The sequence below is a fragment of the Camelus ferus genome, chromosome 15, assembly GCF_009834535.1.
Source record: "Camelus ferus isolate YT-003-E chromosome 15, BCGSAC_Cfer_1.0, whole genome shotgun sequence".
NCBI lineage: Eukaryota > Metazoa > Chordata > Mammalia > Artiodactyla > Camelidae > Camelus > Camelus ferus.
The window spans coordinates 50,152,891-50,172,213 of NC_045710.1; the positions used below are offsets into that span (position 1 = coordinate 50,152,891).

Sequence of the window (19,323 nt, forward strand, 5' to 3'; positions counted from 1 at the left end):
CTTTACAAATGCCACTCCCTTCCTGGACCCTAACCTTCCCCTAACTTACTCCTCCCCGCTTGACCGAGTCCTACCCTCAGTATCCACCTCCTCCAGGAAGCCCTTCCCAATCTACTAGCCCTCAGTGACCTCCCCCATGAACTCTGTAGCTCCTACTGTTTGCCCTTCAACCCTGGCACCTACCACATAGTGATTGTTACTTAACTTTTCAAGTGTGGGGTGCCATTTCCCCAACCAGATAGTAAACCTCTCCGTAATGAGGGCTGGCATATTGACTCAGTAAATATCTGCCGAAAAAAAAAAAAAAAGCCAAATGAATGAATAATTCCTTTGGTTGTGGGGACACTCAGAAGCATCTAGCACAGTGCTGGATCATTAAATGTTTGACATCAATGATACCAGTAAAGATGTCACCCTCGACTCACCCAACCACAGCCACGTAATGTCCTTGAACTTGCCTGTCTTGGGAGCTAAAAACAAATGCCACTTTTCTGTTTTAAGAAAATAAGCTGTGTTTTGACTTTTTGCTTTCTTCTCCTTCCAGATTTTGAAGAAGTCCTGCATTGAAATCCTGGCAGCTGAACCATCCACCATATGTGCAGGAGGTAAATTGAACTTAGTGCCAATTGCTATCACACAAATGCTGAGATTTTGAGTTCAAGTCAGATGTTTACTTCATCGGGAGAGAAGAAGGGAGGCAGGGCAGGAAAGGGGAGGGGAGAAAAAGGAGTAGAAATTAAATGCTCAATAAATTTGCTTCCAGAGGAAAAAAAAGAGAATAAAGAAGCAACATGTCAGTTGTTTGAAAGTTTGGAAAAGTCTATCCACATTCTCTCCTTCCATGGGAACTATGGGAGCCTTACAGAAATACTGGGTTCCCGTACATCACCACTCGTACCCCTCTCTGGATACAAGTGGAGTCTAACTCTTCACCCTCATGACAGTCCTACAGAGCCATCACAGTGATCATAGGCCATCTCTGAAATGTTGACATAGTTAACTATTTAATTGGTGCTGGCCCTCTCTCCATAATTATTATAGTGACCTTAATTAATTGCTTGATCTAGTAGTCATCACAAAATGTTGATAGGCAATTTCAATTGTCCCAGTAAAGGGCCATTATAATATTGTATTTAATACAGGAAGCCTCCTCTTATTCAGAGTCAGCCTTCTCTGAGCCACAATATTTTCTGTAACTGATCACAACTGGGGTCTTGCTGTTGTTTTGTACTGTAATGAACTGCCTGTAACTTCCACCGTGCTAGCTTTCTGTACAATTCTTGACGGATTTCCCAGTACTCTTCTTTTCTTTATTTAAAAAGTATTTTAGGCACCTTCTGAATGCCAGGCACTGTGGTTGGTGCTGGAGATACAAAAAGGATAAACTCTCTCTCCATGAGTTTGTGTGCTCCAGGACCTGGAGTCTTTCCCTGTTGAGAGTTCACTGTTAATGTTGCCTTTCCATTCAACTAAAATACCAAGTGCCAATTATCAATGTGTCATAGAAAATATATCATGCAACCCTGTAAGAAGTGAGGAAAGAACTTTCAGGGCTTTTTCAAACGCGCTACAGTTTTGTTCTCGATATTGCACATTTTATTGGTATAAATGAGATAATTTCTTAAGGATTTCATTTTAGTTTCTCAGCTATTATTTTAGAATAGCTGAAAAACTTTCAAGGAGTTAGATGCACTGAATAGCCCATACCAACAACAAAACACTAAGTGTACTTGTAAACGTGTAAAGTTATTAACAATACTCGGTGACTGACTATTCAGAGATAAGTGTAAATTTCCCAAAGAAAAGCAATCAACAAAGACCATCTACTGACCTTTAACACTGCTACCTGGTAACACACATGGTGGGGACAAGTGTCATTGCCACATGGTGGGGACAAATGTCATTGCCACAACGACAGGTCCAGGAGAACCTTCTTAAGAAAAAGAAATGAAAAATCTTACCTTTGCAAATTGACAAAGTCATATGACCACATGAACCCAGGGCCAAGGCCTTGTAAGGGGTCTGTGCCGTGAGGAGCCTTAACTAGGGTTCAGTAGCGTCAAGGTAAATCTGCCTCCACAATTTTTATAATCCCTTTATTTTAAAGCAATTAGAAAATAGGGGAGTTCCTTATTTGTGCAATTATCTCATTCATGAAAAAAAAAAAAAAACCCAGATTTGCAATCCTACTGAGTGTGGTGCAACCTTGTAGTGAATCACAACGTCTAAAGACAATGAATACAACTTCTGTGAATTCACTATCGTAATCAATTCCCCTCCTGTAGGGCTCCTGGGACAGAGAAGGAACCTTATGTCTCTCCACTTCCCACTGCCTAACAGAGGACGTGGTACTTAATAAGCTGTCAATAAATATTGACTGAATGTCTTGCTTCATATAGTCCCTCAACAATGTCCCAATTTTTGCTTACTTAACCCTTATTAACTACTTTCACCTGATCTCAAGAGGTTATCAGACTTTTGAACTGTCTAATTAAAATGAAACAAAATTAGAACTAGCCAAAGATAGAACAAGGCCAAAAAAAACCCCACAGAATCTCAACCACTTGGACAACAGAAAAATATCCTCCTAAATAATTCTTGAATCAAAGATCAGTAAACCAGACTCTCCTTTACTCACCATTGAGGTACTCAAGACAATAAAAAGATCACACATATAAACTTAATGAATATGACACAGAAATACCAGATTCCACAAAATCTGATTGTAGCAAGTGCGTAGCTTTTAATATGTTTCTTATTAAATGGAAAAGAAAAATAAAAAATTAAGTAAAATCTTCTTAAGCTAAGGAAAATACAAAGAAAAAAATTAAAATGCGTTAATAAATTTAAACAAATTAAAACAATTCAGTGGATAAATTATCCCAAAAGCTGTTTCTCTGGTAGAACAAATAAAATGGACAAACCTCTGGTGGATCCATCCCAAGGAATCTTCCTTTAAATATTTTTTAAGTCTCTGGCTTGAATGCAATATTGCATATTTTATAGACAAACAATAGTCTCCTGCATCAGCATAAATGATCCAATTCTGTTTCTTTTGTTTCTTATAAAGAAAAAATTAATACAAGACACAGTGATGGAAGCTAGCCCCAGATTTTGAAAAGGCAAGCTCCTACCTCTCTCGAATTAGAATCATGAGGGTTAAAACATGTTGATTAGAGAATAAAGTTACTAAGAAGAAAATGAAGCTTTCAAAATATATCATTACACCAAAAGTTCCTCCACAGATTCCTTAAAGCTCTGGTGCTGGTCATTCTCTGGAGTAAGTGTGGCTGTCAGGAAGCATTGGAGACCATTTAATTGTCCATGGCTATGAAGTCCTGCCAGGCATACCCCGGCTGTGATTTCCATTAGGCTACTGTGAGGACCCAGGGGTGTATGTGAACGTACTTTAAAAAGCATAAATTGTTATGCAAAACAAGGTGACATTATTATCAGTATCATTTTAATAAGGATTGAAAGTCCATGGGAGAATCATGGTGTTGATAACATCATACCTAGATGAGGAAAACATTCCTGTATGTTTCTCTACTGAAAGAAAATTGGGGAAACCTTGATTGAGTTCAGAGGACCTGCAAAGCGATTAACTCAATATGTCCTGGAGGAGAAAGTAAACAAGGAAATCGCCGATAGTGAGACTAAACCCTAGACAGGCCTATGAAGAAGGTAGAATTTGCTCTCATCAAAAACCTTCCTCTCAGCCCCTCCCCTCACTCTCTGAATTACCTCCCTTCCTTGGCCCCGAGAGCAGCCCCAGCTGTGGATCCCCACCTAGGCCTGTCTACTCAAGACACTCGAGGCTGACAGTTGCATTCCCCCAAGACAATGATCTCAGCTGGCTCTCACCAGCAGCTTAGCAAGAGCCATGGTTCTGACAGCAAACTGAGCTCTGAGAGAGGCAGCGAGATAATGCACTGGGCGGACCACAAAACCGAGCTCCAACACCGATCTTTCTGTGTTGGACTGCAAACAACAGGGTGGAATTTAATGGGACAAATACAAAATGCTGAGCTCACAAATGGTCAGTTTCACATGCAACAGGTTTAGAGAAACCGGGACTTAGTAAGAGTTCACAAAGGGGAAAAGACTAAAGCAAGGAGAAGCATAGCTGTCTTGAGAACCACCGAGAATGCCTCTGACAAAAATGAGGCTGATGCAGTCTTAGGGTTCATCAATAGCCATCCAGTGTCTGGGTCAAGAGGGCTAATTCCATGTTCTACTATTCCAGGTTCAGACCATGGTTCCGAGTCCTGTATTTTAAAAGTGGTATTGACAAAGGGCATAATAGAAGAGGTGATGGAATTGGGAACCATATTAGTAATTCATTCAGGATGTGGGGGCAGCCTGGCTGCGACATCTATCACCCCACTGATAGCCCGGGATCGTTCAGCTGATCTGGCCGGCTAGGCAGGTGTCCCCTTCCTCCCTCCCATGTGTATCCCTCCTGAAGCTGCATGCTCAGTGGAAGAGGAAGATATTCCTTAATAGGGTCCATTCTTTGGTCAGGGGTGTACAAGTATCTGTTCTTCCCTGCTGCAACCTCCAAACAAGCTCTCAAGGTCCATTTACAAGAGAACATAGGATAGTCAAGCTTCCAAGACTCTAGTCACTGAATCTTTTCCTTCCCTTCCTTCCTTCCTTCTCTCCATCAGTTCTTAGTGTCTTCTGTGTACCAAGCAATGTGAAAAGATTTGAGTACCAAAATGCATGCTTGCTCCCAACCTCCCATGAAACTCACAGTCCGCTCTGGGAGATAGTCATACGTTCAGATAAATTGTAAAACCATGCATGAAGCGCTATAGCAGAGATCTACTCAAAGAGCAGTGGGGGCACTAATGAGATGCTTGTGGAATGAGGAAGGACTGAAGTACCCCACAGAGATGCAGACAAAGAACTGAGACACTCACAAGGGCATCTTCAGATATTTGGAAAATTCCTCTGCAGAAAGGAATTACTCGACTTATTATACAAAGCTTCAGAAGACCACCATGAAGAGGTTGGGGAGGAATTCAGAGGGGCACATTTTGGCTTGATGCCTGCAACTTTTACAGCTAAAGCTTTCCAACAGTGGAGTGGATGGTCTGAACTTTCCACCCTTAGAATTATGTGAGTGATGACAGAATGGCCATCTGTAACCGTACGCTTTCCAGAAAAGTCCTCCTTTGGGTCTCCTTTCTAACTTTAAGTTTCTAAGGACTTAATCCAGTTTCAGCCAAGGTATTAATGGCTGATTGTTCTTTAATGGCTGAAGAAACCAGTATACTTGGAACTATTTTGCATTTTAACGGGATGTCTTAACGGGAAGAGGAGGTGGGGAAAGTATCTTATCTGCTCTGATCAAAAAGAATTTCGTTCAATGTCATGGGTGAACCTCTTCGGCGAAAGAGCCTTCCCAAAACTCCTCCACTGCCAAAGGTTATAAACTGGCAGCTAACAAGCCCCATCTGGTATGCGTATATGTTCTTTTTGATTCACACTGCAATGTTTAAAAAAACAACTTAAATTTATTGCTAACATTTAAAAGTCTGATTTTACCTAAAAATGCAGAGTTTCATCTTGTGTTGAAAAATCACATTTAGGCCTTCATTTATTGCAAGATAATGATTATTGGAGACTGAATAACTTCGCTTTAAAAGAAGTGTGTACTCTTTCCAGTTCACCATACTCCCCACCACTCCCCATTGTAACCCCAATACCCAGGCCAAGCATATGGTTGCCATTTAAGATGGTGCTTATGTCACTGTATTCATAGTTTCTGTTCTAAAACATGTAGGAAGTCACCTGCACCTTTGACATTACCTGTATTTAATTAATTCTGCTTCCCTGCCCAATACAGACTCTTTTTTAAAGTTCCTAATTAAATATTATTGCTGTGTAATTAGGAGAATTGACCCATTGTTAGATCGGCCCCTCATGGTTCTGCTCCTCTCGAGGAAATGCACCCTCTGCCTGAGTACAATTTTCCTCTGGTCCCACTCAGTCGGCCTCAGACTTGAATAGCTCCCAGTGTTCTACATAAGCAAGTGCTCCAGGAAGGAACTAATTGGAATTAAGTGTGCAGCCTGCCAACGGCTCGACATTTGAAGTTTTTGTACTCCAGAAATGGACGGAGGTTATCTGTCACTAGTTCCCCACATTGTCATTTCAGAAGCAACTGTCTCATTCCTACTCTGTTGTTTCCCATCGTTTGTCACAAAACTGGATGAATGAGTGCAAAGGAAGGTCGTTTTAGGCTGTGTGTTTACCATTTGGTAACATGACACGTTTAAGCAACATCAAACAGGGGTTTCATTTCTCTCATTTTTCATTGTTTTTCAAAGACGCCTGGCCCATAGGCATCTCTTCTGAATTGACTGCTTAATGCTCCGATTGGGCTTCCTTTTTATTTAAAGATATTTCTATTGGGAAGAAGGACCCTGGTACCCTGTTGGTGGAAATGTAAAATGGCACAAACACTTTGGAAAACATTTCTGACTGTTTCTCAAAAAGGTAAACATACACCTACCACATGACCTAGCCATTCTACTAGTACCTAGGTGTTTATATTTACCCAAGAAAAAAGGAACTCTGTGTCCTGACAGAGACCTGCACACAAATGTTTATCACAGCTCTATTTTTAATAGCCAAAAACTGAACAACTCAAATATTCCTCAAGAGGTGAATGGATAAACAAATTGCGATTTTCATACAAGGAATAATACTCAGCAATAAAAAGGAATAGGCCATACATAAACCTCAGAATAATTATGGGTGCGTCTTTCAGTAGTGAGGCTGAGTAAAAGAAGCTAGACCAAAAAAAAAAAAAAAAGCATACTTACTATGTGATTCCATTTACATAAAATTCTGGAGAATGCAAACTAATCTGTGACTACAAAGAGCAGCTGAGTGGTTGCATGGTGTGGGAGGAGGCAGGAGGAAGAGATCACAAAGGAGCACACGGGAACTTCTGAGGGTGACGGAGGTGTTCGCTATCTTGATTGTGGCATTGCCCCATGACTGTATACATGTGTCAAAACCTGTCAAATTATACACTTTACATCCAAGTTGTTGTACGTTAGTTATACCTCACTAAAGCTCGTATTAGTAAATAGCTATAAGTAAGAAAACTTCTAGAGGAATTTAGGCATCAGAAAGCACTTAATACACACCAGTGTCTGTGTTCTATTTTAGATGTTACGTGTCACAATAAGCATCTAACAGGAGAGCAAATTCAAACTAACCCACGAGATGGAAATATACTAACAATAATTTTGCATGAAAAGTTTTGGGCAACCGGAGCAAATGGTGACTATAGAGATGTCTCATTTTCAGCCACAATGATTGATAGGCGATCTTTACTGAAGTCATCTCAAAACTGAGTGCTCCACATTTCAAAAAAGAGAGAGAGAGAGAAAAGAAAAGCGAAAAAGAAAAGGAGGGAACATAATGGAATAAGTTTAGCAAACTATTCACTGACCTTAATCTTCTTTGTTAAAATTGAGCTATAGTCACATACCCTAAAATTCACCCTTTCAAAGAGTACCATTCAGTAATGTTTAATATACTCAAAAAGTTATACAGCCATAACCACTGTCAAACTCCAGAATGTTTTCATCATCTAAAAAGAACGTGCATGTGGCCTAAAAACACTTGCTGTACATATTGTGAAAGGTAGCTTTGTGGATAAATGGAATTAGAGCAATATGTCCTGATTCTGGTGTGTCCTGGTTCTCGCTTGCTAATTCATTTGACAGGGGTTTGTTACATAACTTCTGTGTGTGACGCGTTGATGTTCCAGTCAGGCTGCGCGGTCAGCTATCTGGGCTCTTCTAGAAGCCAAATGTGTGTCCTAACACAGAAATCTACCAGGCAGGGTGGAAGCTCGCCTCTGCTCTGGTGCGCTTCCCGGAGCCAGCATCGTTTCCTCCAACTGCTCCCCAGGCCTAGGGGGTTAAGTTGTTTGGTTTCCACCAGGGCTGCTCATGGATTCCTGCTGTCTCTCTTCCTAACACCCCGAGGGCGGGCCAAGCAGCCATGCAGGCATCCTCTGCTACAGAGGACTCAGCGGCAGGGCGGGTAATGCTAGAACATGAGGTTAGAGAAGAGAGCTTGGCACACAGTCTGCGTTTCCAGAGTCTTCCCTCCCTCCACTGATCTTTGCGGAAACAAGAGAAGGAGGCACAGCAATGAGGCAGAGAACATTTTTAATCGGCAAAAGCATCCAAGGGCAGATTTCTGGGTGTCTAGCAATTAGACTAAAGACAGGAATAGGTTTCTAAAGGCTTAATTTAAGATACAATAAGATTCTCCCACCATGCTCGACACTTAATAGAATGCTTGTTGGAGCAGCTGCATCATCAGTCACGCGGCAGGCAGACCTCTAAAGAAAACCTCAGCCCATCTGATACAGGGAAATGGACCGCAAGAGGATGGGCGTGTCCAGGGGCGCGCCCCGCCAAGTGAGGGTCCTTGGCTTCACACAGGAAATAATTCAAGAGCAGACCATAGTTGAGTAAAAGCAGATTTATTCAGAGAGATGCACACTCCGTAGCTCGAACGCAGCCCATCTCAGAAGGCCGGAGAGGCCACGAGGCATGGGGGCGGGTGTTTAGTTTAAAGTAAAAGTAGATAGTCACTCCATAGACAGAGTGTGGGTCATCTCAAAGGGCAAGAGAAAGGCCACTAGGAGCGGGGCTGTTAGTCTTTATGGGCTCGGTAACTTCACATGCTAACAAGTGGGAGAATTATTCCAACTACTTTGGGGGAAGGGCTGGAATTCCCAGGAAATGAGCTAGCATCCACTTTTTAAACTTTTATGGTCAGCCTGGAAGCTGTCGAGGAGCCTGGGGGACTGCTATTCAGCATGCTATTGTATTATAATGAGCTCAAGGTCTGCAGGAATTGAATCTTCCTCCCTCTTGGTGCTAATGGCTGCGTCATTCTTTTAATGATTACACCCTGCCCCCTTCCCTCCTGCCTCAAATCCTTCTAAACTTAGCAATCGTATGTATGCTTCAGTGTGCATATCTAAATCCTTAATACTCATAAGACTTATGGTCCTGAAACAGCATTTGCCACTGACCTTAATATAGTTCAAAACTAAGGCAGTGAACACTTGGATACAGGTCTCAATTTTGCTACTTACTAGTTACAAATCACATGACCTCCGGCGAGTCACTGAAAATGTCAGAATCTCAGTTTCCTTACTGGGAAGGTCCTTCGCCGTTGGAAACACCGCTCTGTTCTGACTTGTTCTCTTTGCAGCACATTCAGTGCCTCCGGGCTCTTTTAGTTCGGTTTTAGTTTCTTGCCTCCCATCCAGGCCAGCACCACTTGTCTGCAAAACAGACAAACCTGTCTAAAATAAAAATTAAATAGGCTTCTTGAAAAATCACAATGTCAACCTCTAAGTGAATCATAAAGTCACACGACCTCAAGGATCCATTTTAGCATCACGGTAAAGAGCACGCTGGCTGAGTTCTCAGGGCATGGCATTTGTTACCTGGCAAACCTGGATTCCAGTTCTGACTCTGTCAGCTACCAGCAGCCGTGTGATCTTGAATGAATTACTTAACCTCACCAACCTGGTTTTCTCATCTGTACCGCTGTCGGCGGTGGTGAGGCTTAAATGCCATCAAACGTAGACAATGTTTAGCACAGGGCACACAAAAAGGGAGAAATTGATGTCAGTTATTATTCTCTTGGCAAACATGATCTCTCAATTTCCTGGGAATGGTGGTGACATACATCCATGACATTTATTAGAGTTTGGAAGAGTCCCATATGCTAGTCCTTTAATTCCATTCTTCCTCCAATGAAGATCTCCATTTTGATAGCCTTGTACACTTCAAGATCAACTTTTACAAATACTGCATTTTTTTCCTCTGACTTTTAGTCTTTTTTTTTTTATGTGCCACAAAGCATTATCTCAAGCTCCAGTTTTTATACGCAAAAGGATGACAAAAATCAAAGAAAGTGGAATATTGGCCATTAGTTACCATCAAACTTAAGCAAATATTCCTAAACATTTAATGACTTAGCTTAGCTGGGGGTTTTTTTTTCCCCTTCATAAGGCTATTATAAAGGCTCATAATTTTTATTTTATAAAGATTTTATTAATATGTGTTAATTCGACATGCATTATGTCAATGTGAAATTAACATGCAGGGCTAGCGACCCGCAAGATGGATTCTCTTTTCTATTCAGAAAGAATTTAATTCTGACTGCACCAGGGGCCAGTGTCAGTTCAAATGGGCAATGCTTGACAACTGGCCACCAATAAGCAAGACTTTGCTTCCCTACTGAGTACAGCTACGGCCACATAACACTAGGTGCTCCTGCTGTGTGCCCTGCAGACACAGGAGAGCTGAAGCTTCATCAGTTTCTAACCTAAAGAAATGCTTTTCTAGTTGTGCAAGAAGAGACAGAAGAATAACACCAGATGGTAACTAACCACATGCTACACTGTTCAGGACAGACTGTGAATGCCACAAGGCAGTGATTTTCAAAAACGTTAGGCACCTCGAGTTCTAAAGAAATCCTGTCCCAGGCATCCAGTGTGTTAAGAGACCTAAGAGGGGTTGAGTTGATTCAAGAGGAGGAGAAGCCCCTCCCTGTGGCCCTCTGGTGTCAGAGATCACAGTTTTTAAAACTGGCAGGACTTGAGAGATGGGTACGGTCTGCAGGACAGAGATGGGGGAGGCATGCCTTCCAGGTGGGAGGAGCATCACCAGCTAAAGCAGGAAGGTGGGGCTTCAGAGTAGGAAGTGCTGTGCCATCTTCATGGACGCCGATTAAGGGGGTGGTGAATCAGTGGTAAAAGGCTCCCACACAGATGCCCTTATTTCCCAGTTTTTTGGAATTATTTGAAACTCAAATCTTTTAAGCCTGGTGAGGCAGTTAACAAATGCCCTATATCAGGGCAGATGGAAAACTCAAGGCTGACTGGTCTGCAGTCAAACACGGTGTCTTGTCATTGTCATTTCAGAATCATTTCAAGTAGTGGTGAGAGGGAACGGCTTCCGCCACGCCCGCAACGTGGACAGGGTCCTCTGCAGCTTCAAGATCAACGAGTCTCTCACGCTCAGTAAGTTCTCATCATTTGCGGGGTTCTTATGCCTGCCTCCGGGAAGGGGATCCCCAGCCCAGTCTTCCTATCACACCCAGGAAAGGGCAGAGAAGTGTCTTCTCTGCTGGAAAGCGGTCCAGCAGAGGCATAACTGGTCCCTGCGGTGCCCTTGCTCCCATCAGGGAAGGCACTTGTCTCCCAGTTCAGCGACGTGTGTACCTTTCAGACTGGCTGGTTATGGCTTAGGCAGCGTGAGGTTCCTTAACAAAATATTAGGGACTATCAAACACAAGAGGGAGAAAGAGGTGGTTTAAATGGATTAATTCTGGATAAACCAAAAGCTTGTTAGGTTTGCGGGTGTAGAGTCTGGAATTTGTTTGAATCTGGATGATTCTAGCTTGGAGCAGCCAAAAAACCCCTCGTCATGGGGAATACTGTCGTCTTGACCTGAAATACAAGAAAATGGAAGTAAAACTTGGTGCATCTCATGGGAAAAATGAATTCTCATAACATTGGCACTTTCACAAGACATTTGTAGCAGGCAAGTTCCTAATTTAAAGACGTGTGATTCAGCTAGCTGTCCAGGAAAGATGGGGAAGACGGATTATGGGAAGACAGATGGCCAGGAGCCCTGGTTATTATTTACATCTGGTATCCATCACACACATAATTATTGGTTCAGTATGTGCAGCAATAAACAATAATAATATATTGCATTTTCTATAGTGCCATGTCACTTTAAATACCTCCCATCTTTTTCCCACAACAGCCCTGAGAGGCAGAAAGGGCAAGGAGGATGGAGAGGGTACTCAGGTCTATCGACTGACCATTTCCACAAGTTTTGTCCTCCTGATAGCCTTGTGGAGTACATACTACCCTATTTTTCGAAAGGAAGAATTGAGGAGTATGCCTTTTTCCCTCTGTATCATCTTAAAACCCACTTGAATATTTAAACAGAGATACGCAATGGCTTCATTACAAACATCTGGATTTCTTGAATTGGGAGTAATTCCAAACATTTGAAATATTCAGTTATTTTTTTCTTGATACTTGGAAATGCCCTCACGTATCCAAAAAGTACATGCCATTTGAAAACATTTTGAAATATCCCCAAGCATTCACAGTGCGAAAGTTGGACGTGCGCCCTCTACAGAGTTCTCCTTTTTTTCCCCCTTTTCATGTGTGATGTCGCCTAAGTCTGCCTTCCCTTTCTCTCTCCTTAACCAAAATCTCAAGTCTAAAAGCAGAAACTCCTGAGGGTTAAACCCAAAGACATCGACACCTTCTGAAGAAGGTCTCCCAGACAAGCAAGCCTTCAGACCCAGCCCCTCTCTGAATTATCAGTGGACTTGGGGTGGAGTGTTGCCAGTTTCTTGAAAGGTTATGCAGACATCCTATAGTAAGATAACAAGAAATGCAAATGTGCCCTGGATTCATAGAGTGACATTTTGAAGCCATGTTTTCCAACTTCTCCATGAAATTTTATTTCTTGGGAAACTAGCTTCTCTTCCTTTCCTGATATAAACTTGCAGACACCTGCACAGGCGCTCCACCTGATTCATATTCAAAATAAATAAATAAACAAAGGAGTAGGGATTCAGCTTAAACCACGGACCTAACTGTGCTGCCGGCACAAGGGCTGACAGATCGGAGAAGAGGAAGGCAGTGACTAAGCCTTATTATAGGCTGCAGGCAACACTCCTGAACTCAGACAAATGGTTATTTAAAATATCCTAACTAAAGGGGAAATATTAGAATTTGGGGGGAAAAAAAACACTTGTCCTTCATTTATTAGTTCATCTGTTCATTTTCATTAAGTAAATGATACAAACAAGAAACTATGGAGGACAGAAGAGACCAATTTTAAAATGCAACATTTTAAAATCTGCATTTCTCTATCAATCTTATGAATGTGTCTCCACTGAGTTGTCCCTGTTAAATAAAATAAATGTGGACTCTTTTACTTTTCCTATTCTCCTTTTTCACCACTATATCCAAGTTTTAAAGCGTTATCTATTTTCATTTTTATAGTATATATTTCCTCTTTCAAGATTTTTTTCCCCAAATGCAGCATTACATTTTATGACAAAAAAGAGAAGTGCCATTATTAATCAGAAAAAGACTAACTGAAGGCTCAGTGATGAGGCTGAGGCTGTTGTGGCTCCAGCCACTTGAAACATGATTCAGGCCTTGGAGTCTTCAATAAATAATGTATTATTTGTAGCAGATTATATAAAGAAAAACTGCTAAACAAAAAAGAACATATTGAAAATTTGCATTTATAATGGGATACAGTAACATGACTTTCCAAGTCTTTGGATGAATAATAAAAAAATTAAAGCTATAGAGCAGATACATATACCTTTTTTAAGTGACTATGAATACCCTTAAACATTTATTGCACTAAGACACAAAGAAAACACCAACATATTAATACCAAAAATGTAGAAATTGTTTAAATATATTCTTAGATGATAAATATAAGCAGAAAACAAAAAGCAGATGCCAACATGTAGTTCTCTCCTGCTTTCCTTGCCATTGCTTAAAAATAAAATAAACAAATCAATCACTTAGAAACCTAAAATAATTCTTGGACTTATGGTCAATATAATGGATCCAAAATTCTGCATAAAATATGATTTTAAAAATTGTAATATGTGGCCTGGCTCAAAGGAATGAGAAGGAAAGCCCCAGGTACAGGAAACAAAAAGGGAATGCAAAATCTAAGCAGTAAGCAAAGCTGTGGGGGCTCCAGGCCCGGGGGTCTGCAGGCTGCGATCCTAACAGTGATGTAGATACAGGACACCAACAAGGCAAGCAGGCAAAAGCTGAGTCCCCCGTAGAAGTCAGGCTCCAGAGGGCTGTTCCACACATTAAATGGAGACTGGAAAAGCTGCTCAGTGATTCAAGGAAGTGGGCAGGAGAATAAAGGATTAGATTTTTTACTAACTACGTAATACAGAAGCACCAAGTCAGGAAAGTAACCCCCTCATGTGTCCCTGGCCATCCTGTTCCCTGTGCCCCTGGCTGAGGCAGTATGCCTCCGGTGAAACCTACAGCACTGCTGAAGCCAATAACCCCCTCTGAACATGGGCTCACAGCACCAAATGATGTCACATGGTGACAGGTGAAAGAAACAGGAGAACAAGCAAGAAGACTAGAAAACAATTTGAAAGAGAAAGTAAAAGAAACATTTAAATTGTGTAAAAACAAGAAGAGATCTCAAATAAATAATCTAACCATATACCTAAAGGAACTAGAAATATAGGAACAAGCAAAGCCCAAAGTTATTAGAAGGAAAGAAACAAAGATCAGAGTGGAAATAAGTGAAATAAAGAATTAAAAAAAAAAAGATCGAAGAAACTAAGAGCTGATTCTTTGAAAAGATAGACAAAATTGATAAACCTTTAGCCAGACTTATCAAGAAAAGAAGAGAGAGGACCCAAATAAATAACATCAGAAATGAAAGAGGAGAAGTTATAACTGACACCATAGAAATGCTAAGGATCGTAAGAGATTACTACAAACAATTATACACCAATAAAATGGACAACCTAGAAGAAGTGGACAAATTCCTAGAAGTGTACAATCTCCCAAGAGTGAGTCAAGAAAAAATAAAAAATATGAACAGACTGATTACCAGTAATGAAACTGAATCATTACTTTAAAACACTTCCAACAAAAAAGTCCCGAACCAGACAGTTCCACAGAGGAATTCTACCAAAGAAGAGTTAACATCTATTCTTCTCAAACTATTCCAAAAAAATTGAAGAGGAAGAAATACTTCTGAAGTCATTCTACAAGGCCAACATCACCCTAGTACCAAAACCAAAGATACAACAAAAAAAGAAAATTACAAGTCAATATCACTGATGGATTTCTTCAAGAAAATATTTTCAATTATATGAAGGCTTTTGTGAAATTAAAAACTAAAGGAACATAAATGCAAAAATCCTCAACAAAATATTAGCAAGCTGAATTCAACACTACATTAAAAGGATCATACACCATAGTCAAGTAGGATTTATGCCAGGAACACGAGGATAGTTTAGTATACACAAATCAGTTGCCATAATACACCACATTAACAAACTGAAGAATAAAAACCATATGATCATCTCAATAGTTGTAGAAAAAGCTTTCGATAAAATTCAACATCCATTTACAATAAAAAAACTCTCCAGAAAGTGAGCATAGAGGGAACATATGTCAACATAATAAAGGCCATGTATGACACACCCACAGCCAACATCATAATCAGAGAAGACATACAGGTGGCCAACAGGCATATGAAAAGATGCCAAACATCACTAATCATCAGAGAAATGCAAATCAAAACCACAATCCGATAGCACCTCACACCTGTCAGAATGGTATCATCAAGGGATTACAAAGCGTTGGCAAGAATGTGGAGAAAAGCGATCCTTTGTGCACTGTTGGTGGGAATGTAAATTGGTGCAGCCGCTATGGAAAACAGTATGGATGTTCCTCAAAAAATTAAAAATAGAACTGCTATATGATCTAGCAATTTCACTTCTGTGTATTTATCTCAAGAAAACAAAACACTAATTTGAAAAGATATGTACACCAATGTTCACTGCAGCATTATTTACGATAGCCAAGCTGTGGAAGCAACTTAAGTGACCATCCATAGACAATGGAATAAAGAACGTGTGACATATAAATACATATATATGAATAATTCTCAGCCGTAAAAAAAATGAAATCGTGCCATCTCTGACAACATGGATGATCTAATGGTATTATGCCAAGTGAAATATAAGTCTGATAGAAAAAGACAAATACCATATCATACTTAAATGTGGAATCTAAAAATTAAAACAAGCAACCAAAACAGATTCCTAGATACAGAGAACAAATGGATGGTTGCCAGAGAGGAGGGGTGTTGCTGGTGAAATCAGTGAAGGGGAAACCTCCAGTTATAAAATAAATAAGCTACAGGGATGTAATACACAGCATAAGGAATGTGATCAATGAGTTGTAATGACTTTGTATGGAGACAGGTGGTTTCTAGACTTACCTTGGTAAGTGTTTCACGATGTATGCAAATATCAAATCACGATGTAGCACACCTGAAACTAACATAATATTCGACATCAACTACATTTAGATTTAAAAAACGAAACAAAATGTGTTAAGAAATCAAGTAGACCAGAGGGGAAGAACATTCCACAAAGGCATATCTGCAGAAAAACCTAGTGCAAATTTTAGAATGGAAAAAGTTTATTCAGTGAAATTCAACTTAATGGATAGACTAAGCAGTGTGATTAGATACAGATGAAGATGTAATGCATGAGCTAGAAGAGAGATGGGAAGAAATCCTACCCTTCAACCGAAACATCAGAACCAGACTTTTTTTCACCTAAGTTTTACCAGACTTTGAGGGACAGATGACTCATATCTGATACATACTTTTCCTCAGAAAAGAAATAGAGAAAAAGCGTTTTAATTTATTTTATGGAAATTATATAATCTTGATTTTTTTTAGAACCTGGACAAGACACTAGAAGTAGAGAGAATTTGAAAATTGATTTGAAATCAATTTCTTTCATGACAAACATATAAATAAAATATTGGTAAACAAAATCCAGCAATGTATTTAAAAAGGACCAGGATGGGTAGGACAATTTTAAAGAATGAGGGGGAATTTGCCTCTCACATAGCAAAATTTTTTGATGCCAAGAGGTTTAAAAATTCATTATCCATTCCAAATTTTTAAAATAAGTACTTTTAGAAAACTAAGGATGGGTTAAGACTTCTGTAACATAATTTAAAAATACATATGGATATTTGAATTCAAAACTCAACATCATTTCATGGTAAATAGACGTACTCACGTTACAGTTAGGAAGAAAAAGGCAGGGCAGCCCATTTCACCATTATTATTTAGCATTAATCTGAAAGTTCTAGCATCACTGTTCAATAGAACTTTCTGTGATGATGAAAGTATTCTAAAATGGTAACCAGTGTGGTAGCCACAAGCCACATGTGACTTATTGAGGACTTGATGTGTAACTAGAGCAACTGAGGAACTGAATTTTTTAATTCATTAAATTTTAATTGACCTGAATGTCAATAGCCACATATGGATAAGGACTACTGTGTTGGATAATGCCATAGGTATTACAATAATGCAAGAAAAGTAATGAGAGATTCAAGTACAGGAAAGGGGGCCAGACATCATTACTTTAAAATGATAGTCGTGTCATCCTGGAAAACCAAAGAGAATCAACAGACACTGTACTAACAAGAAGGTTATTAAATGGGATGATTTCAAAATAAATGCCTCCCTTACAATAATAAATAGCTTAGCCAGAGTCCAGCACTGACCAATTAGAAAACATCACAAGAAAAATAGAGCAGCAACATATAAAATCTAGTAAGAGCTAATGTAACCAAAATTGTAAAGACATAGAGGAAGAAAGTTACACAATTTTGTGAGGGAAATGAAGGAACTGTAAATAAATGGGGAAGGAGTATTGACTCATGGCATAGCATGTGCGCTGGAACCAAGCCTCCAAAGGAAAATTACCCTTTCTCTGTCTTAAAGCTGTGTGACCGCGGCAAGTTACTTAACATCTCCAAGCCTCAGTTTCTCTATCTGTGAAATGAGTCTGGCAAGAACAGCACCTCTGTGGTGGCTCGTTATGATGTTTAAATGTGAGAAATAGGACTCAGAACAGAGCCAGGCACACAATAAGTAGTCGATGAATGTTGGCTGCTAGTGTTAATTTATTATTACCATTATCACTGCTATTCAGCGGAGCAGCAATTGAGAATTATAAAGACATCAACTGCTTGCAAATTAATATTTACTTTTATTACAATCCCCACAAAAATTCCCATGGGACTTTTGAAGCTAACAAAATAATTCTAAAGTTTATATGGAAGAATAAACACTTAAGAATAGCCAAGAAAAATGTGGAAACTTGCCCTCGCCAATTCTGAGATGTATAAAAAAGCTGCAGTAATTGAAACAAGGATGACTGGTGCCCCAAAAGGCAAACTGAGTGTTGGAACAGGAAAAACAAAGTGTATAAACAGAGCCAACAGTTATGTGAATTTAGTATAAAATAAAGTGACCTTTCTCATTGGTGGGGAAAGAGTAGATTATTCCCAAATGGTGCTGAGACAATTGGCTAACCACTTGGAAAAACAATTAAGTTCGATTTTTATCTCACACCTTACAGCTAAACAAATTCCAGATGAAAAAATTTAAATGTGAACATGAAACTATAGAAGCTCTGGAAGGAAATAAAAAGAAAGATTTACATAATTTTCCAGTAAGGAAGGACTTTTTTAAGCATAATTCTGCAAGGAGATACTGTGAAGGAAAATTTGGAGCATTTGAGTACATATTTTTTAATTCTTCTATAAACTTCCTCCCCCTCCAAAAAATTTCAGGGGAAACAGAGAACAGGCAAAATTATTTATAAGACAGATATCAAAGGGTCAATAACCTTAATATATAGACAACTCTTAATAGCGGTAGAAAAGGTGAACACATCAATAGGTGAAAGATACGAAAAGGAAATTTACTGTCTTGTAATAATGGTAAATAAACACATGGAAAAGGCTCGCTGTAATCAAGGAAGCGCAAATTGAAATACTCTGTCAAAACAGCAAAGATTAACAAAAATACAAGGCCCAGTATCAGCAAAGATATAAAGGGACGAATGTTTCCATTCATTATTTGGTGAAACACCATTGAAGCTTTTGGAGGGCAGTGCTTAAAAATGAATCAACTGCTTTTACACATTTTTGACCCAGAATTTTACATTTCAACTTCATCAAAAGGAGATTTTTGAGAATGTTAACAAAGACTCAGCTATAAGACGTTCATCGTAATATTGCTTATAATAGCGAAAAGAAAAGGAGACAGAGAGACAGAGCAGGAAGGGAGGGAGGGAGGAATTTGGTTACTATGTGCTTGGCCTGTTCCCCTTTGGGTTGATCCTGTGTGGGACTCTGTGCCTCCTGGACTTGGGTGACTGTTTCCTTTACCAAGTTAGAAAAATTTTCAGCTATTATATCTTCTGATATTTTCTCAGGTCCTTTCTCTCTCTCTCTCTCTCTCTCTCTTTCTGGGACCCCTATAATGCAAATATTAGGGCTCTTCATGTTCTCCCAGAGATGTCTTAAACAAGAAGGAAGGAATTTGGGCTGGAAGGAGGGAGGGGAAAGAAAGGAAACAAATCAAAACATCTGAATTGTAACAACCTAAATGCTTAACAATG

General features: G+C 39.7%; 1 protein-coding gene across 1 annotated transcript in view; it reads left to right on the top strand.

The window, feature by feature from the left end:
• Positions 1 to 19,323, top strand: part of ANTXR1 (ANTXR cell adhesion molecule 1) — a 218,427-nt gene that overhangs the window by 71,590 nt on the left and 127,514 nt on the right. The window contains exons 9-10 of the mRNA XM_032497718.1: positions 545 to 605; positions 10,985 to 11,083. Coding sequence (XP_032353609.1) covers positions 545 to 605; positions 10,985 to 11,083 — 160 coding nt within the window. The remainder of the gene's footprint in view (positions 1 to 544; positions 606 to 10,984; positions 11,084 to 19,323) is intronic.